Below are 21439 nucleotides of genomic sequence, written 5' to 3' on the forward strand. Positions count from 1 at the left end.
TTTAAAGTGGGGATGATGACGAGGTTGTTGTGTGACTGAAGAAGATAATGCATATAAATCACACCGATGATTATTGGGGGGCTAGAGATGCGTCTTTCATGCTCCGCCAGAGCTCACATCAAGGAAGCTTTCCCTATGCCAGGGCTGGGGGTGGGTGAGGAGGAGAGAGGCTTCCACTGAAAAGGCATGACCACAGAATAAACAGCAGGCACCACCCTCTCTTAAACACAGTGATCCCGGGGAGGGGCCTTCATGTGGATATTCTCATGAGTCTTACTCTGTTCTGCTTCAGTCCCCGAGGCTCCTGGCCTGAATTTCACCCACTTACCATGTGACTCCTTTCCACCAAAGTCCCGCTTTTTTCTCCTGTGACCCCAAGACGCTAACATAACAGCTCCCATCTCCCATTTCCATCCTCGGGCTCAGAGGCATGGCTGACTCCAGGCTGCCTGGGTGAATTCCTGAGACAGAGCCAGTTTACAGTGATCATTTGCAGGCTCTGATTTGAGGAACCCCAAAAGCGGTCACTCACATGTGATCAAAGTGGACAGCCAGGCCCACAGTCACCCTGCATTTCCTTTCTCCTTATTTGTCTGGCGGAGCCGGGAGTGGGCGGCCTGCAAGCCGCGGTGGTCTGGATGATTCATTTCCTCCTCAGAGTCAAGAGCTGCATGTTGGTGTCAGCGTGAGGCCCACAAGCGGGGAGCCGAGGGCCTCTGAAGCAAAACACTAAGTGGATTACAACGAAATGAAACATTTATTGAGCACCAGTTTATAAGTTCTTTAAGGAAGAAAAGAGCAAGCGAGAGGGAAGAGCCGTTTTGCCATTTCATCCATTTATTATGTACAATATTAAGGCACAAGTTTAAGCAGCAAAGAAGAGGAAAATCTTTGGCTGACCAACAGCATCAATATTTGCTGTGGGGGACAGGCAGTGTTCCTGGACTCCCCACACTGGTACACAGACCCATCTGGCTGTACGGCCACGTACACCACCCCTTAACACAGACCGGCAAAACGAAGATGCCAAACGTTACAGCCGGATACCAGCGTCTGCTGGGAAGAGCCCGGCACGAGCACGGCACACTGCCACCAAGCACAGCGACACACACACACACACAGAGTAGGTGGGAGGGCAGCGGCACTGGGATGGCTGAAACCGGTGCCCACACTCGCCCTTGTTTCACAGAATTTTACACAATTCTGTAAGTGCTCATGGAGGAGGAGGCTCCCTGTTCCTCCTCAAAAGGAAAAAAACAAAACAAAACAAAACTTTGATTCAAATAAAACCAATGTGGATATATTTGCTTACATTCCGTTTTGTAATAAATACTTACAGGTGTCTCTATGTGAACAGACTCCTAGGCACAATCACATGTAAACACAACACCGGGCATCCAGACTTTGGGAGCTGATATAAGAAAATGCTGTATATGTACTTCAATATAGAGGGAGCAGTATTCTAATTCTGTGAAGAAGCAAAGTTTCATGACAAAGAAACACCCCAGTCACATCGTAACATGACAATAACATGCACTAAAGTAAACACAGTTTTACAGAATACCTACCAGATGTTTATATGAATGATTATGCACTTACGTCTGTAGTGTATGCAGAGATGTGAACACATAGGAGGCATGGCAAGAGAATTGATTTTTAAAATCGGTGTGCTAATGAGGACGGTCCTCCCTTGAAGCGGACACTTTGAGAGGCTCTGAGTCTAAAAACTCATTCCAAGAAATTTCTTAGGGATTTTTTTAAGAGACAAAAATGGTGTAACTTACCTTAATTGCCATCTTTATTCATCCAACTGTGCTATCAAGTACTTGAGATTATTTCCAGAACTTAAATCCATCCTCAAAGGACGAGGATTTCTCATCTCTAAGGGGAAACCAAAGGAACGCTACAAGCCTCGAAGGCCGTTCTGGTAGAAGAGTTCCCAAGATCTTTTTACTTGGCAGCACTATAGTCAATCAGCACAGAGTCTCCCAAAAGACACCTTTTAAGGAGGGCGGGGTGAGATGAAACACTTTGATCTTCTGTATGTTAAGAAAAGAAATTCCCACAAACAACCCTATAGTCATACCTCATATGTATGCACTCACTTATACACATGTCTTTATATACCATTAAATTACTAAGTGAGAAAAGGGTATACTACTTAAGAGAAAGAGGAAAAATTGCTCGTTTGTTCCAGGAGAAATTCACTTACTGAAATGCTAACTTTTGCATTTCCCCAGCCGACCAATTTCTGGTAACTTCTTAATTACTTTGCCTATCTCCCATGGAGCCACAAGTCAGAGGCAAACTCATTAAACAATCGTCACATCTAATGAAGACATTTTAAACACTTTAATTACTTAAACAACAAGAAAAGAAACATTTACAAAGCATAAACCAAGGCTGTCTCAGGTTTTAGGATGTGGAGAAGCCAGTGGTAGGCTGGATACTCTCTGGCTACTTAAAACCTTACCCATTTAAGAACATTTGTGGGATCCCACTGACCATGGCCATGGTACTCCTTTGCTTAAAAGGAGTGCAAGATCATTCAGGGAACACAGAGAAGCATGCTCCACTTACTCCAGTGTGGACACGGGGCAATACTCTGGTTTTGAAAAACACATCTCTTTGCTCAGCATAACTCCCTGCAGTGAAAACATGAGCCCCCTGCCTCAAAAGCTCTGATTATCCAATCTATTATCCACTGCTTCGTAGGTCCCCAGCCTCACCTGAGGTCTGTTTCCCTAAGTCTCTGGGACTCAGGCCAGTGGGGAGGAAGAATTTCCCACTCTCTCAGCACCTGGCATGAAGGTGCTGCAGCCACCGCATCATGAGGGTGCACACCCAGGTGAGAACAAACAAGAGGAATGACTGGCTGCTCTGCACGGGGCATTCTGAGCACCTCCTTCGTGAAGCACTGACTTCTGTGTTCCGGGTTCAGAACTAATTTGGTGCAACTGTTTTGGTATCCATGCCAAGCCTTGTGGAGTCAAACTCATACATGAGTGCCAAAGAGCAACCCCAGAGGACTGCACCCAGAAGGGCTCCCATTGCCTGCTCTCCCAACCAAAGCCTGAGGGGGGCCAAGGCAGCCCTGCCCTGCATGCACGGTTAGAACATGCCGAACTCCACAGTGCCATTGGCTGCCAGCCTCTGGGAGGCAGAGAAAATGCTGAGAGAAGAAAATGCTGAGAAAGGGTTCTGCACATGCTCTGAAAGTTCTGGAAAATAATGTGTTTTTCCTGGCAGCATAGCTATATGGACCTGCAGACAGGAATAGTTCTTAGGTACAGAGGCATCTACTTAGTGAAACTCTGGCGTCAGAGACCTGACTCCAACTTCTCCAATTCCATATACTCTCCTGGCAGCACACAGAAACTGCCAGACAACAGTCAAGGGTGAAGCAGAACAATGCTGGAATACCTTCCTGTGAAGCCGGAGCCTCTCCCCTTCACCCTGAGACAGGACCCTCAAGTTCTATAATCAGGCTCCACTGGGAACGTTTGAAGTCCAGGTCTCTGCAAAGTGCAGAAGTATCTTTTAGGTATAGTTTGGAGCTGTGCTTTTGGTGGAACACAGTAATTTCCGTCTATGCCTGGCATTTATAGGCGATTCTAGGAGTTCTGGGCTTAGTCCTACTTCTTAGGCTCTGAGATGTGTGAGAGCTGTGTGTGTGTGCACCCACGTAGGTACATGTGCACATGCACATCACAGACAGGGATAGAGACTGCCAAGATGCAGCGCTGCATGTTAGAGGCCGTACAGGCACGGTCTATGCGCAGCGCCTCTCCAAACTTTGTTTTAAATCATCCTGGCTTCTCCTGGCTGTGAGATTTCAGGAAGGGACTTAACCTCTCTGAGCCCATTTCCTCATCTGTGAAATCAGAATAATAAACTCACCCCCTGTACTCCAGATGGGTGGAGGACTAATTAAAAGGTACTTGCCACACTGTTTGCATACAGTTGGCGCTAGAAAATATAGTTGCATTATTTTTCTGAAAACCTGTTTGAGATAGTGTGAGCTGCCCAGAACTCAGAGCAGGTGCTCAGTATATGGCCGGACTTCAGGAAAGCTCTAATGATAAAAGTATTTAGTGCCCTGGCTTGGCAGGAAATTTCCCACAGAAGGTGGCATTTTAAAGCTAGAGATCCCGTTCTTAAGGAAGAGTCTTAGTAGGTTAAGAGGAAAAAAATGTTGTCAAAGTCCACAATACAATGCAGTTGAAGCCCTGAAACATGGCCATGTGTCCATTTGTATTCTGACAATGAAAACACTTGGCAGCTCAGGCGGACCTTGAAAAGCAAGCAAGTCTGACACCTGACTAGGGCAATGAGGTGTCTGGAGCATGAAGACCAGGCTTCGGGAGAAACGGCTGGGTATCTCACTCTAACCTACGTCTAAGGGAGGCAGCCCAAGTTTGGGGTGGCCTAGACCTGATGGTAGGGGCTGGCAGAGCTGACTTACCTTCCTATCTCTAGACATTTTACTTTCTGGTCCATCCCCAACATACACTGGGGTCAAAATGTCCTTAAGATAGTTGCCATCTCCTAACCTCATCTCCTATTAAATGTGGTGGGAACAGAGATTAGGAAGGGATCTCTATGCCCTCTCCCCACCCATGTCCATCCTCAATCCTTTCCCCAATGGATGAGGCCTCCTGTGCCCTCTTCCCACACCCTAGGACATGGGGCAAGCTCAATGCTCAGCCTCTCAGAGCTCCTCAGTTTTCCCATCTGCACAACATGTACTCCGATGCTCAGTGAGAGACTAGAGGAGGTGATGAGCAAGTGGCACAATGTGCAGTGCCTATGGCAAAGCAGAGCTCCAGAGGGCCAGTTCCCACTCCTCTGTCATACTGGGTGGCACAGAGGCTGGCCAAAGCCACTGATTTCTTCCCTCCCCTCTCCAGCCTACACCTCTTGTCTTCCTTCTATCACCTCAATTTGGGGAGGCTATAACTTCACCAGGGTTACACACCCAAGACCAGTCCTAAAATAAGCTACCCGAGCAATGTTTCCTGAGTAGCACTGTCTTGAGTGTTTCATTTAGAAGGTACTTGGAAAAGGTACTCCCCTTTCTTTCTTCCTCTAAGCAAGCATGAGGAAAGGGAACTGGGAAAACACCAATCCAGCTGACCTGGAGGGACACAAACATCAGGACCCTGCAGGAGCATCTCTCTGATGGCCTGATGAGCTTCTCCTCTTTTCTAATCCAGCATCTCCTAGATTTGTAAAGGAAGCCAGTGTCAGAAGAGTTGAATATGCAATGTCACAGCAGAGGTCTAAGGGACCTGCCACCTAACACACGCCTGCCTCTTTTCCATGGCACTTCTGTCTCACTTTGAATAAACTGCCTCAAAACTGAAATCCTGAAAAACCTGACAACACTGTATATACACTGGCCTGGTAGGTTACAAAAGAAGTTCACAACAGAGGCAAGCTAATGCCATGGAGGTCTGGGTGCTGATCGAGAGCAAGCAGAGGCGTGTGCAGGGGTGGAAAGAGTGTGAATACGCTCATGAGCCTCAATACAAGAAGGTACATGGGAGCTGGTGGGATTCTGGAAACCACTGAGACAACTGTCTGTAAATTGTCATCTGTTTCCTGGAGTGCTGTCCTAAGTCTTCCCCAACAGAGCAATGGAGTTTGGAAATGTCAAGCTCCTTGCAAGAGAGCCGATGTGAGAGACAAAAAAGCAAGTGCCACGATCTTAATGCAAGATGTCACAGGGACCCATGGAATCTCCTGCCTCCTCAAAGCTTGCTTAGTTCACAGTCAGAATGAGGTTCACAGCTGCAACCCAGCTATGCAAAGGTGAAGCAGCCAGGAAGCGGCACATGGCTTTGTCCTACTGGTCACTATCAAACAAGCAGGAATGATGACAGTTCAGGTACTGCTCTCATAAATCCCATACCTAAGGAATTCTGCTATGTCTTATTAAAAACAAAAACAAATGAAGGAACAACAAAAAATTAAAGACCGTAAAGCAGAGACAGAGATGAACTCAGAAGTTAGGATGGATGAGGACTGAGATCATAATCCATCCTGCTTAGAAAATACTGCAGAATTCAGAAAAGCTAAGAAGCCCAATCATCTCTTGGAAATCCAAACCAAACAGGTAATTAGGTGAAGACCAGCTTTCATATCCCCCTCGCCCTCCATGCTTCTTCTCACTGCCACACTCACACACACGGGACATCCCATGGTTGGCACAAGTCACACTGCATTATGCCAAGACAGGCTCTCAAGATTTCTTGGAGGCTCTTCTTAAACCAAACATGCTAAGAGGCAAGGAGAATGGGGGTATTCCAAGGAGGATCCACATTTGGGTTTATCTGTTTATAATCAGAGAATGGGGATACACAAGCCCTCCCCAAGAGATACATTTTCTGTACAACGAAAAATTCAATTTCCTATTTCTTAACTTTGTTTGCAAACCTACACGCCTCTTCTCCCTTCCACTATGTGTAATAAAATCCATCGCATTCTCTTCTATCTTCAGTCATGTAGGTCTCCTGTTTTTGTGTTTAACATTTATAAAATGTGTTCTTATGAGTCTGAAATCTTTATCAGTTCAAATCATTCCTGATTTCCCACTACAACCTTCTAGGTCTTTCTTCTTTCTTTGCCACTTTCCTTGTTTGTCAATGCTCCGTTCTGAAATTCCACAGGGATGGCAGTTAGATGAGGACTTCCATCATCTCTCCGTCGGGGAACTCAGGCTTGTGCAGCAAGCTGCTGACCCGGCCTCTGTGGTCAGGCGACTTCCCATGGCCAGGAGAGTTCTCTGCCAAATAGAGGGGAGACATCAGCTGCCCATTCCTCAGGGGGGGCACAGGCTTTCCAGGCTCTCTAAAATGGACCCACGTCCAATACCACTGCACACCCAGGATTCCCACCACAGTGCATGTGAGATGATCCAGCCCACAGCGGGAACACACAGAATGAGTGGGCCAGGATTCAGACACAAATACAAACCAGGATGGTGATGGCAAAGGATTCAGAGGGTGAGGATGATAGTGGGACTCTGTACAGGGGCCCCTCACACCCTCTACTCAAAACTATCAGGTGCATATTCTGAGCCAGGCACTTTTTACATGTTCTCTGGCTTACTCGGAAAAGAATTACATCTTTAAAAAGTGACAACATTGTATTTACTTGTCTACTCTGAAAAGTGAAAATAAACAACCCTCTTGGAGGAAACAGTTAACTTAGGCCCCACAGAGGCTGCGCCTCCTCAAAAGAATTCCTGAAAAGGGAGGTCCCCATGACCATGATTAGCACAAGGCCAGGTTTATTCTTACCCAGGACACTTCGGGACTCACTGCAAAGCTCACCTCTCCCAAGCTGTCTTCCCTTAGATATTTTAAGCAGCTCGTTAGTCCTGGCCCAACTGCTGTGTCACAAGTTAACCGACTCCGCAGGTCAATCTACCTTCTCCTTCCATCACGATGTCCTCCACTGAGGCCAGAATCCCTGGCAAGTCAGAGCCCTGAAGGCAACAGTGAACTTGTGCCTTTGATGTACCTGGTACCTAATTCTGGCTCCCAAACATACTAGAGGGCATTCAGTCCCTCAGAGGGTCTGCTGTCACTCCTTCCGGGGAAGGGTTAGTTAAAAAGCATGCACTGCCAGGGCAGTCTCGAGCTCTGCACTCATTTCAAATAGTAATAAACTAGACGTGTCTATATGCATATTTATTCCCATAATAAGAAAGGGCACACATATATATCCTAAGTGCATTAGGATAGCCACACTCATAAACATCCCCACAGAGTAAGAGCTAATGGGTGCTCCTGCTTCCTCTCTAGCTCAACAAAAGATTCTCTTAGGCCAGACAGTTCCACAGTTTTCAGGGGCATCAAGGTGGGGTAGCCCACATACCTAGTTTCTCTGCGGTCCCTTTGGCCGCTGGGTGTTTCAGGACAGGGCTGTGAGCAGGGGTCGTGCTCAGCCGGCCGCGGCTGGGGAGGGAGGCCATGCTGGGCCAGAAGAGCTCGGCACTCTTGTCGGTCTGTGTGCTGCTGTCCTTGCTGCCCGTCTTGGCGTGGGCACTGCTGGCTGCCGTCGTGGAGGCTGTGGAGGACAGTGCTGAGCTGGGTGGGGGTGGCAGCAGTGGGGCAGAGGCGTGTTCATGGTGCTCCTTCCCCAGCAGCAATCCTGAGGGCAGAGAACAGATTTTTCAACGACATTCTTTTTTTTCCTTTTTTTTAAATCTAGTCTTGGAGGTCTGTTCCTTGTTGACTGATGACTGCTTCATTCATTCATTCATTGATTCATTCCCCAAGCATTTAATAAACACTTACTACAAGCCTGATAAAATACCAAACACTGAGAGAATAAAAAATGAAAGACCTAGTCCCCTTCCTAAAAAATTGTAGGTTTTTTTTTTTTTTTTTTTTTTTTGGAGTGGAGAAGTAGTTGTCAAGTAAACTGATCATAATTTAATATATAAACTGTAGGATACAATTACTCACAGGGTGGTATGGACGAACAGAGAAGTGCCTAATTGCCAGCAGGAGGGATAGGGAGGTTCCTGCAAGGCTTTGTAGAGACCATGCTTGCTGTCCCCAACGTGGCCCAGAAGGGCTGGCCTGAAGCATGGCAGTGTGCTTAAGAAAAGCTACAAGGCTTCCCCGGTCCTAGACATGTTCCCATTGGCTTGCTGCTCTTCTGAATAGTTCACAATTCCACCCTACTCCTCGTAATGGATGGATGCTCCCCTACAGGCTTGGGTTCAAAGATAAACATGCTACCTGCACATTTCTGCAGTGGAACTGTAGCCCCCCAGAAGCAGAAAGCCAGCCAGCCAGCCTCCTAGGAAAGGCCACTTAGCCCTCTCCTTACCCCCTTCCCCAAGAGGAGTGAGGCTGGGGTGGGGAAGAGGAGACGCTGGCTATGGAAATGGGAGGCGTGGTGTGCACAGGTGTCCATTTTCCTCAGAGCCTTCCTGGAAAGCTGGGCGGGAGGATAACTTTTTATTTTTAAATACAGCACACCAGAAGGAAAGTGCCAGCACCCTAGAACACTAGCCTATAGAAAATGTGGTAAGCACAATCAAGTATTTGTCCTCTTATCTGGTTAGATAGCCAGCAATTCATCAAGTCTCCTCGCCAGGGCTGTTTTAAGGTGCCCATTCAGAACTCAGGGCAGTTCAGTTTGTCGAGAGCAGTGCTTTTCAAAATGCAATGTGCATACCAATGACTTGGCTATATCGTTAAAATCAAGACCGGATCCAGCAGGCAGGGCCTGGGATTCTGTATTTCTAAGAAGCTCCCCGATGGTGACGGTGCCGCTGGCCCACAGACCATGCTGAGCAGCAAAGGCCTTCACCTGTGCTTCCACATCACCTCACTTCATACTGCACGTCCTTCCTGCGAGGCAGGCCTTATCCTGTCTTACAGAGAAGGAAATGGAAGCTCAGAAAAACTAACATCTCACAGCTAAGCAGCAGCAGAAATGGGACTCAAACCCAGCTGTGCCTGACTTGGAGTTCAACCTATGTTCTTTCCACTTCATCGCCCAGCCTGTGGAAACTCCAGAGTCTGCAGGTTGTCCTCGTAGGGAGTGACAGGCTGAGTAAGTCACTAGCCAGCCATAGCTCCTGGGAGCCCCTGGGCAATTGGGAAGGTATATGCTGTCACCTCCACCTCCTTCCAGAGCCCATCACGCAAGCAATGGTGACAACATGTGGGGAACTGCACAGTCACCTATGAACCTGCCTCAGCCCCTAGGAGAGTCCCTCCCTGTGTTTGTGACACGTGGACACCAATGACAACAACGAGGAGGACTATCAATGCAGGAAACACAGCAGCTCTTCCTTCAGACAAGTCCTCCGGCTCCCAGGCCTGGTTTACACATGCCAGGTCCTAGGGAATACAGGCACAGACACCAGAGATGCCTGCCTGGCTGCATGTCACAAACAGGGGACTCCCAGGGAGGTTTCTACCAGAGCTGAGCACATTTTCAAACTCCTTGACCAGGCCTGTCTCAGCACTGCCTCCCGGCTCTCTTGCTGGGCTGGGAGCTAAATGTCCTTGGGACAGTCTTTGATGATCTCAGCTGCCGTACACACATGTCTTCTTTGAAGTGTATTTCCTTTGGGGGCAGGGGCTGCTGAAGCTACCAGTGGAGGAACTTCAAACAGAGATTCTGGCTGGGAGCCTTTGATCCCCCCAACTCTGTCGGGTTCATATGGAAGCTCTTATCCCCTCTGGCCCAGAGCAGCCCGTCTCCTCTGGGGTCCTGTGCTGAGGACAACTGGCTCTCAGCTGCACAGAGAAACAAAAACATGATCTGATGTGGGGAAATGCATCAAAGAAGGGCCAGACCCCTGGAGAGGCCAGAGTGCAGGGAAAGGGTGTGGAGGACCTGTGTGTGGGCACGCTGCCTGCTTCCCCTCCAGCTTGGCTAACCCAGCCAGCCAACAAGCCCACCTGCCCCCAGGAAACCTACTCCTGGCTAAGACCACACTTAGAGAGTGTTCCTCAAAATTCTGCCCATGCAACAATACAGCAAAAACTTATCACCCCCACCTTATGCGAGAGAGCACTTCTTCCAATGTCCTCTCCCCATTATCCCATTCTTCCCTCCCACGCCCCATGGGGTAAAGCAGGCAGACACTGTCCTCCCTTTCTAGACATGGAAGCAGAGGTGGAGCCGTCATACAACTGGTCTAGAGCACAGCCAAGTTCAGAGGTGTGATGTCTCTAGGCTTTTCCATGACAGCCTTTTGTGTTACAAGGGTCACCTCAACTTATAACAATAATAGATAATTATGATCTGAGTCAACCCACGGCTAAGAGCTACTCCAGTGGTGCAGTCTTTAGAATGTACACGGTGCTTCCACATATCTCACTGCATTTCTATAACTGAAGTATGATTGATTTCCCTCCCCACTTCACAGATGAGTAAACTGAGACCAGGAACTATTCAGGGACATTTCCAGGTCCCATGAGTGGCAGAGAAGCTGTCTGATCTTGCTTTTCCAATCATGGCCTGACAGAGGTGTGGGGCCCACCTATGCTCCCCTTCCAGGTCTTCTCTTCCTTCTTTTCCTCGGCCAGCTGGCTGCTGGTAAGAGAGGTCTGGCGAGAGTGTGTCCCAGTAGCTGCTGCTATGGATGGAACGGAGCGGGCAGGACGTAGGCTGGAGGAGTCTGTCTTCCCAGCATCTTTACGAGATCGCTGCTGCAGGACCTTAATCATAGCATCTTTCTCTATGATTTTGGCATGGAGATTTTTAATGCTGTAAAACAAAACAAAACAGTCTTCATAAAAAGCCACTTGGCTAGAAAAACTTGAAACATTTATCTCAGGCTGTCCCAAGGACTTTAATTGTAATTTAGGGATAGAGGATGAAGCACAGTACGAGTCTTCAAATGTTGATAATCTCCAAATTGTTAAGACAGGTCTTTGGTCATAGGTCAAAAGAGTACACCCTTCTCTGGCACCTTGGGAGACTGGGACTTCAGGGAGGTACGGTTAGAATGACTGGCCACATTCCTGGACCGAAGTGGGCTGGGGACCATATTTAGAGGGTCTAGCATTGGCGGCGGGGGCTGGGGGTAGGTAGGGGATAGGGAAGCATAAAAACTCTAAAGCCTCAAACAGGGTGAGCTTTCAACTAAAGTCAATTTCTCTATTTTCTAAGAAAAAAGAACCAAGATGAACAGGTCCTCTGGTAGAAGACGATTTTTCTGGAAGAATGCTGAGTTATTTTCACAACTTTGATAGTAACTCACTGAGCCTGTCTATCAATGGCTCCACTACTCAGCCCTATTTTCACATCTGCAAAATAAGAGGCCTAGGGCTCCCAGGGTTCCACAAGCCCTCAGGTAGTGAAGTGGGACAGGCTAATTTTATTATGTCAAAAAGTCTGCTGGAAATTTTGTATAGCCCATCAGAAGAGTGCATTAGCTAAATATGTTCTTTATTTTGGACTGGAATATATAAATTCTGGCTCAAAAACTCTGAACCTTTGGAATATAATGTTTCCCCTTTTCAGCTCATAATGTCACAGACACCAAGAAATAACACAGACATCTAAATTCTTCTGTCACTAGACTCAGCCTGCATCTTAAAACCTGCAGGTGACATGCAATTTCCCCCAGACAACTCTGGCACCAGACCCATTGCTGAGTGGAACCACGTGCTTAGGTTGGAACCTTTTCCTTCTCTCCATGGCACAGCATGGGGGAGGAGAGTTTTTGGAGGCCTCATGTTCACAGCCTTTCGGAACATGACAGAGAAGCAATCTGTTCTGGAAGGTCTGGAGTGTGAATGCAAACATGGGCTGGCAGGTCCCACGTGCCACACATAGCCGTCCCTTACGTGTATTCCATGTCCTGACACCTTCTGTTGGCCTGCACCACCTCCTCCTCCTCTTGCCAGATGTGGGCCTCCAGAGAGCTCTCTCCGTAGCTGCCATTCCGTGAGTGGTTGATGATCGTGGTGTCCCTGGCAACACAAGGATATGCGTTTGATCACGGGAAACCTTCTTGCTTTGTCTCAATGCAAACAGACACAGAATGGAGGGGCTGGTGTTCATGCTGGAACAGAGATCAGCTCTGCATCTCCCACGGGCCCATGGAGGCCTTCCCTCTCAACTTCCCCAGCTCAGTTATCAATCTCATCTGATGCCCATACAGAGAAAGGTGTAAATGCTTGTGGAGAGGTGACCACAGGGTGCTGTGCTAAAACGCCACAAATTCCTTCACCCACTTTTCCTCTCCTGAATTCTGTCCAATTCTCTTCCTAAACTAGATAGAATTAAGCAGTATCTAAGGAAAACAAAAAAAATTCAAAAATCAAGTCCCCTCTGCCCTGTGACTACATTATGTATTTAACTACATGGCACGTTATGAATATGTAAAACGGGCACCTAGAGATTTAATCTACTAACATATGGACACTATGATGATGATGATGATGATGATATTTGTTGGTATTTCCATGGTTGTACTTTTTCATGCTTGTCCTATGCCTCACCTTTCCCATCAGAGTTTAGGTTTTATTTCTGTTTATCGCCCATATAGCATAGAATGCCTACTTCAGTATTTTACAGTAAAACGGGGGCTCAGTAAATACTTAAAACTGAGACTGGTCCTCTCAGCGAGTGAGGCTCCAAGCTGAAGTCTCCGTTCATGTTGTATTCTGTCTCACTTCTTGTTTTATGGGCCCTGCCTGGGATGCAGGTCAGGACAAGGTAATAGGCATCCCAGGGCCCAGGGCAGAAAGATGAAGGCAGACACTGTCCTTGACAAGTTCAGGTGAGGTGGGTGCACTGAGGGCAAGGGCAGACACAAGTAAATTAAGAAGCAGTTTCACTGCAAGCATCTGTCTGACTATAAACAACCAGTCACTGATAACTATTCCTGCCACTGGTTTTGACAATTGCTGCTAACTAACAATGATTAGTAAAAATAAGATCACTGCATCATCTAAGTGATATATCTCAAGATGAAAGGCACAATAATGGCTCTGACTACATGAGTACCTAATTAGTAAGACATAATGTAGCCAAGTATTTCACATCTTTTTAACTTCATGTTCCAATGTACAATCATACTGAAAAACTTTTTTTTTTTTTTTTTTGAGGTGGAGTTTTATTCTTGTTGCCCAGACTAGAGTGCAGTGGCACGATCTCAGCTCACTGCAACCTCCGCCTCCTGAGTTCAAGCGATTCTCCTGTCTCAGTCATCCAAGTAGCTGGGATTACAGACATGCATCACCACATCTGGCTAATTTTGTATTTTTAGTAGACACGGGGTTTCACCATGTTGGTCAGGCTGGTCTCGAACTCCTGACCTCAGGTGATTCAACTGCCTTGGCTTACCAGAGTGCTAGGATTACAGATGTGAGCCACCGTGACCGGCCTGAAAACTTTAAAGCTTTTTTTTTTTTACAGAATAGCCCAAAACAGAAAAATTGAGGCCCCTTTAATGACAGCTATCAGCTTCACACAGGGACTGGGTAGGGCATGGTACACATGGTCTCTCATTTAGTTCTCCCAACTTGTGCACGAGGTATTATTATCCTCAATTTCTAGATGAAGAAACCAGGGTTAGGTGACATTGCCAAGAATACTCAGTTAGTGAATAGTGAAAATTGATTCTAACTCAGGTATTTATGACTCCAAAGTCCATGCCCCAACCATCACTCTATACTCCTGCAAGTTTCGTATGTCTTTAAGAATAAGGTCTCAGCAAAGATGAGTAAAGATAAAAACAAACCAGAGGGCATATGTGAGAATGTGGCTCAGAAAAGTGCAAAGTGTCATTGAAAATACACTAAAGGCCAAGTGATGTAGAAAGCAAACAAAATGCTTTAAACATATTTGTAAAATTATAAATTCACACTATGGTGCACAAAATCATCAATATAGAAATTAGTGGCTAGAAACATTTTCAACAAATTTACTTTTGGAGACTCTACATGGAGCTGGAAACGAATCTAAAAATTCATGTTTACATTGCCAAGTAAGGATAGCAAACACAATTAGATAAAAACAACTTAGACAGTAAACATATAAAACTCTGAAAGAAATATTACATTGCTTTGAAATTTTAAAAAATTTTCAAAACCTTCTGCACACATACAAGATAAGCTGACTCTCTAAAAATTCTGACCAACAGCATCAAGAGGCGTAAAGATGGGAAAACCAGTTGGTGTACATAAGTTATTTTCTTTGTTTAAAAATCATTGCTTATAAATATAAAGTATGCATCCGTAGTTGAAAAGTCACAAAACTAATGGCTGGAAATAGTCATTTTTACCAATTTGTCTGTGGCCATTTAGCACCTGCACCTAGTCAATAAGAGCTCAAAATGTGTACTTTTCTCAAAAACGCTTCATTTTCCTTTTTTCTCTTACTGAAAGGAAAAAAGCAACGCTGAAATGACAGAGGTTTTCTTTGAAAAGAACATTAAGATTGGGGCTAACTATCTGAGGTTCTCTGAACCTGTTCCCCCACCCAGAAGGGGCAGTCTGAAATGGGAGGGTAGTTGCTCACAGAATTATTAGATGCTTAATAAATATGTGTAACAGCAAAGAAGGCGGGGTGATGGGGATGGAAAGGGGCTCCCTCTACCCATCCAAGACTTCAAATAAGGCAGAGAAGGGGAACGGTGGGACTGGGTAAATCCCACAGAACTCCTGCTCTCTGGGGTAAGAGTAATTTCCCCTTGCACAAAGGATAAGAATAAGGCTGGGCCTAGAATCCTGTGAGCGGGTAATTGTGATTGGGTCTGTGGTTTCTACTCGCCCCCCACCCTCCCTCCTCTGCCCACTACAGGGTTTATGCTTTGGACCCATTCATTATCCTACTCCTGATTTTTACTTTCTAGTCCCATTCATACTCTCAGGGCCCAGGATCCCAAACAGACATCTAACGCAATAAACCCACAGATGAAACAACAATGACACGTGGAAGCCCCTGTGTCATTTCTCCAAGGTCACACATTGACACTGCTACTGGGGCTTTAGTGTTCTCAGCCAGAGCAATGTGGTCAGGTTGCCTGCTCTCATCATTGATATTTCACATGTGATGTAAGTGACACTCAGAAGGGCTTGTCCTGGATCACACACGCACAGTCAGGAAGGGAGGGAGAAGCCCTGAGCGCAGGTGTCCTGCCTCCCTGTGCAGCGTTCTCTCCATTACAATCACAGGGAGGAAGGAAACTCCCAGGGCAACTGCGCATAGCAGTGCACTAGACCACACATGTCTAAGAAGGCCAGGTCCCTTTGTGACTTTGTGATGACCTGTTCTCTTCCTCGGAATGAGAGAGGAAATTTAGTTATTAGCTTAGAAAACAAAAAGCTGAAAAAAAAAAAAAAACATTTCAATTATGTAAAAATCAGCCGATGTTTCAAAAGGCTTCCCTGTGCCCATCCATATACTGCAAGGGCTGAACTGGAGGCTGCAACTTCCCTCCAGCTCTCAACCCAGTACCCCGAGCTTCACCGCACCGTCTCAAGTGTCTATACCTGCTCCCAAAGTCTCACTCTCATAGATACTGCGGGTTGCTTCCCGTCAAAGTGTAGACACACATAAACAACGTGGAAGCACAGAAAAATGATTCCCAAACGGGCATTTTCCACATGGGTCTGTAGGTCTTTCTCGGTGCAAGTGTGCTGCGGCGCCCACTGCAGACACTAACGCCTGAATGGTGGCACTGCTTTCTCCAATTCCTGGAGCTAACATCTGAGCACACTACTGGGGATTCTCCCCTACTTCAGTAATGAGCCTGACAGCCAGTGAATAACTTCAAGAGTATCCCCTCTCCACCCCAACAGGGCTTCTCGTAGTCATTAAAAATATAGTAATCCATCCCAAGGCAATGTGGCTTTTACTCCTTTCTCGGTTCATGTCCTGTCATCCAAATAGCACCATAGCCCTTATTTATTAAGAAGTCCCATTTTCTGGATGCTCCTTTGAAATTTGAGGATCCTTTCCACATAAATGACCCTAAATTTTGATGAATTCCAAACAACTTTAAGTTTAATGCCCAATATAACTTATGGGCAGAAAGCAAACTGGCTGGGAGGCAGTGAGGGGCTGGATTGGTCCCCTGCACAGCCACCCACGTGTGTGCAGCGACTATGCATGCAGCTGAGATCCAGTGGCCAAAGGCGAAGAGTGCCTTGCTCACTCTGACAACAGTATGTTTTAACAGAACATTTAGGAGCTTTTTTTGTGAATTACTGCACACTTTGAGCTAGTTTATAAGGACAGAATAAGTTGTGCACCTACAAAAAGAAGTAAGGCAACTGAGGTAAAAACTGACAGTAGCAGAAAAGAATTTCAAACTAAATGAAATCAGTTTTCAAGCCAGGCAGATCTCCATTTGACACACGGCCCACCACCCACTACCAGTGTGATTAGGAGTCAACCACTGTACCTCTCTAAGCCTCATTTTCTTTGCTTGTAAAATAAAGATGATAATAATATACCTGCTCTCAGGGCTGCTATGAGGATTATCTATTCTTCTAGTTTGGCCCATGATATAAATCCAGCATTAAAAAGTGCCTTAAATATACTTTCACAACATCATTCTTGGTGATTGCACAGTATTCCACTGTGTGATGTACTTTAAATTATTAAATGAACCTCCTCTTGTTGAAATCTAGGCTGTGTTAAATGTATTGATATTTTCAACAACACTGAGATTAACTCTTTAGACATTCATCTTTAGGCACTTATATGATATTTTAAAGATAAATGTCTAGAACTAGAATTGTGGACTAAAGGGAAAATATATATTGCCAAATTACCCTCTAGAAATGTTATACCACTTTGCTCTCCAACTAGCACTATAACCACTTAAAAATAATTTTTAGCTGACCTCACTCCCTAGAATGGGTCTTGGGCCTCTCTGGATAGCCCGTTTGTTTTGCTTTGATTGGTTTTACTACCACCAGAGTTCCACTGGTCTTACCTCTCAGCTGCTGCGGTGGCCGCGGCATTCATAGCAAAGTGTCGGATGGTGCTCTCCTCCAGGTACTTCTGCTCCCACTTCGTCATGTCGGCCTCTAGGGCCAGGATCCGTTCCTCCTTCTCCCGCACAAGTTCTAGGAGGGCTGGGGCATTGTATTCCGGCACATTGGCTGGCTGGCCATTTCCATGTTTCTGAAGGAGTAGAGAAAAACATCTTGATGCTCAAAACCACATCAATGCTGTCTACATAACTGCCCATACAGAACAGATGAAGTTCCCCAGATCCTGCAGCAATTCACACACCATGCTACTTCACCTCCAAATTCCTCTATTGTAGTTAATTCTCATGGTGCTCTGCAAAACAGACAATATTATCCCAGTTTTACAACTGAGAAATGAAGTTTCTGAGGGATTACATTAATGATGCAATGTCCCTCAGCTAATCAGTAGTAGGGTCAGGATTCAAACCTGGGTCTATCTCTGCAGGTCAAGGCCTTTGCATGACAAGAAGTGGCTTGTCAAATGGCATGCAGTTAATTACACCAAAAGCAAGAATAGGAATTAAGTCTTGGCCTCCTGGTCTAGGGTACTTTCTCCAGAATTCCACAAAGTGATTCCAGCTGTTTGTTTCCCCTGAGGCTGGCGGGGGAAATGGAAGGCAAAGGAAGTGGGAGATGCCCTAACTTGCATGCTGCCTAACTGCAATGCTGGGAAAGGAGGTATTCATACCTGCCCCACTCAGAGGCCTGAGAATGAGAATCAAACTAGATAATGCACATGAAAGCAGAAGACCTCTAGCATAAGGCAAGCTCATTTTTCAGTCTTTTCATCTGTGTCAATAAGAGAAAATAAAGCCATTTTCTGGATTGCTTACAAACTGAGGATGTTCATACTTCAGAATCTTTTTCCTTTAATTAGGTACGCTATTTCCTCTAAAGAGCATGACACAGAAGAAGTTGGCGTTCTGAGAAAGTTCTGCCTTCAGAGCAGCAGCAGAGAGAGGTCATCTCGGGGTCTCAGGGTTAGGGGCCCAGTCAGAGTGTGGACCAGGCTCCCTAGTACTCCAGGGAGAATGATTTCATCCCAGCTAGTCTATATCCTGGGGTACACATTCCCCTCATGTTTTCCAGTGATTGCAAATTTTAAACGCAGAGCTGGGTGCAAGATGAGAGGCATGTGAATGCTTTACCCAGAACCACATAATCCCCTAGATTAAGAAAACGACTGGGGAATTACCCAGAGCAACAGCTGGGCAGCCAAGCTGTACTGATGGAATCTAATCGTATCAGAGAGGAAAAAAGAAATGGGTCTATGGATTTTTTGTAAACCAAATTTTGTTTTTATTCGATTTTTTTTAAAGCTACAAATATAAATTACTCTAGGAAGTGGTATCTTGCCAGTGACCAACATTTTAAGTAGGAACACAGCAGAAGGGCACACCTATCCTCACCTGACCTGTGCAGGAAGGGCACTGACTCCATCTGGCTAGGCACCTAGCCTCAGGCAGGAGAACAAATGAACCAGTCCAGCGAGATGAGACACTCCCTTATTTTTAGAAACTTTCCAAGAAAAATCTCCCATGGCCTCACTAAGCTGCCATCTATGCTTGTCAGTTTCTATCTAAATCCCTTCTGTTACCATCTCAGCTGGCTTATTTTTGCAGAATCCTCTTAACCTCACATGAGATCATGACAACTCTTCATAGCCCCCCCTAATTCATGTCATTAAGAGTTATTTACATAAATGCATGAATGTCAACATTCAAGGGTACAGAGCTAGCATGGTCTAATGGGTAAATGTGCTACCGAGAAAAACAGATTGATGGTCAGGTGGGCCAGCTTCTGCCGCCCATTCAGTCAGCTAGACGGCAAGTATTGACTGAGCATGTACCATGCGCCAGGGATGCAACAGTGAACACTACAGATTAAGTCTTCGCCCTCAATGTGTTCATGTGGGAAGAATGTCCTCGTTAGCTACATGACCTTGGGCTGGTCCCTTTAACTTCCCTGTGCCTCATTTCCCTTTTAAAGAACATTCTTCAAGAACCTTCTCTCTTCTTTCTCATAGGACTACTGTGGAAGTAAGATGTGAAAATTAATTTGAGCTCTTTGTAAAAGAGATAAAATTGTGAGTTCTTAAAAATGTAAATTCCCCTCTCTCTCTTATCTTTTTTCTCTTTCACTTCCCTCCCAGTTTCTAATGATGTTGAAGCACTATTTGACCTCCCATGGTAGAGGGGCAACTGCTTATAAAACAGGAACTGTTGATTAAGAGCTTTTCTTTCTGCTAGTCCTATTGTCCCAACCTATCTTTCTCTCTCCATCCCCCTCCAGTAAGCCACACTTCTGTTGACCTTGTTCTCAATGAGGCTGGAAAATCTGGGGTAATGGCGGAATTTGGGAGAGGGTACCAACGAATGCCCTAAAACTTCAAATGACGCTGAAGGTACTGATGGCAATGAAAAAACAGCAGTGAGAGTGATTTGCTTTTAATCAATTGCTAAGTGCAAGGCATTCCAATAAGCACTTTGTTCAGATTTTATTTGTAGTTACAAGTGTGAGGTAAGTATAATTTATTTGCCTCACTTTATAGATAAAGAAGTTGAGGTTCAGAAAGATGACTTACTCTAGGCTACTTTTCTGGTGGGAGGCAGGATTCAACTGTGGCCGGTTTAACCCTGGGGCCCATGCTCGGAATCAACACACGATTCCATGCCTCTCTGCTCATCCTCAGTGTACCAGCCCTTCTGGAAAGGTCCAGAAGAAATAATTGGAGCTGACTCGAGGGCTCTGTGTTGTTAGACGGGGCCAAGTAGACGAGTTCAGCTGTGTCCCGGCATAAGTCAAAGGGCAGAGCCCTTGTCTGGGCTGTTGAATCAACAAGAACTCTAAGCCGCACTCTCAAAAGTCTCTTCAGAATCATGCCCAATGGGAAGTGGTGAGTCCATGCGGTTGGTCTATTGTTCTGTTGAGGGTGGAGATGACCAGGAGCTTTGTGACAGTGGGACCCCAGCATGCTTTCTAAAGCTGTCAGATAACTGCCTTGGACACAGGGATGAAGGAACAGGGTGTGGCGTGGATGGCGGAAGTCTTTCTCGAGGCTGCCTGAGGCTGCTGCCCAAGAACTGGCAGGCACGTTCATGAGTTGCGTGAGGGTGAATGAGGAGGAGGGGATCAGAGAGGCCCTGGATTCCCTTTCCCGGACAGGCTGAGTTCCTCACATGACCCCATGTTCTCAAGTAGACTCCGAGTCATCCCTGGTGAGGCCAGCAGAGCTGCCCCCCAGACCAGCCCACAGTCCCCAAAAATGAGTTTAGACACACTTTGCCCTTTTTACAGTATCTGCCACATGGAACTAGTAAAAACCTCAAGATGTTTCCAGTTGATTTTTTTGTAATAACGTTTTAACCTTTTTTCGGTTATAAGATCATGTATGCTTACTGTGAAAATCAGAAAATAAAGAAGTATTACAGGAAAAAAAATAAGAAGGCTGAGCATCCCGAACCTGAAAATACAAAACCCAAAACACTTCAGGTCCCAAGCAATTCAGATTAGGGATACTCAACCTCTACTTATCTTTTTAATGAGTATCAAGAGCAACAGGGAAATAATCCCTGAATATATTTCATATCATAGGAGGCAGATTAATGCTCTCATTAAAAAACAACACCAACAACAACAACAAACTGTAATGTTATTTTTAAAGAGATGCCGAGCATCACAGTTCTGTTTAGAGACTGTCTCCTCCTCTTTGGTCTCATGTCAGCCATACACAGCTGGGGGTCTGCCATCAGCTCCCGAACACACATTCAAAATGAAAGCAGAGTAATTTCCCAGGAGAGCCTCAATTCTGAAATTTCTGTCCCCCACTGGTGCTCCTCAGCCTGTCAGCAGCCTTCATGCACAGCAGGAATGTTGTTTTTGCCTGCCTGAGGAAACCGTGTGGGTGAGCGTGCATGGGTCTCAGTGTGCATACAGCCAACTATCCTCTGTGGCAATTAAGA

General features: G+C 45.9%; 1 protein-coding gene across 6 annotated transcripts in view; it reads right to left on the minus strand.

The window, feature by feature from the left end:
- Positions 1 to 738: 738 nt before the first annotated feature.
- Positions 739 to 21439, minus strand: part of AMOTL1 (angiomotin like 1) — a 171966-nt gene continuing 151265 nt past the window's right edge. For all 6 annotated transcript variants that reach the window (XM_017948873.3, XM_009187131.4, XM_031653026.1 and 3 more), the window contains 5 exons: positions 17438 to 17628; positions 12333 to 12458; positions 11021 to 11247; positions 7885 to 8160; positions 739 to 6787 (listed from right to left, as the gene is read on the minus strand). In XM_017948873.3, coding sequence (XP_017804362.1) covers positions 6681 to 6787; positions 7885 to 8160; positions 11021 to 11247; positions 12333 to 12458; positions 17438 to 17628 — 927 coding nt within the window. In that variant the 3' untranslated portion in view covers positions 739 to 6680. The remainder of the gene's footprint in view (positions 6788 to 7884; positions 8161 to 11020; positions 11248 to 12332; positions 12459 to 17437; positions 17629 to 21439) is intronic.

Source organism: Papio anubis, chromosome 12 (assembly GCF_008728515.1).
Source record: "Papio anubis isolate 15944 chromosome 12, Panubis1.0, whole genome shotgun sequence".
In the NCBI taxonomy this organism is placed as follows: Eukaryota; Metazoa; Chordata; class Mammalia; order Primates; family Cercopithecidae; genus Papio; species Papio anubis.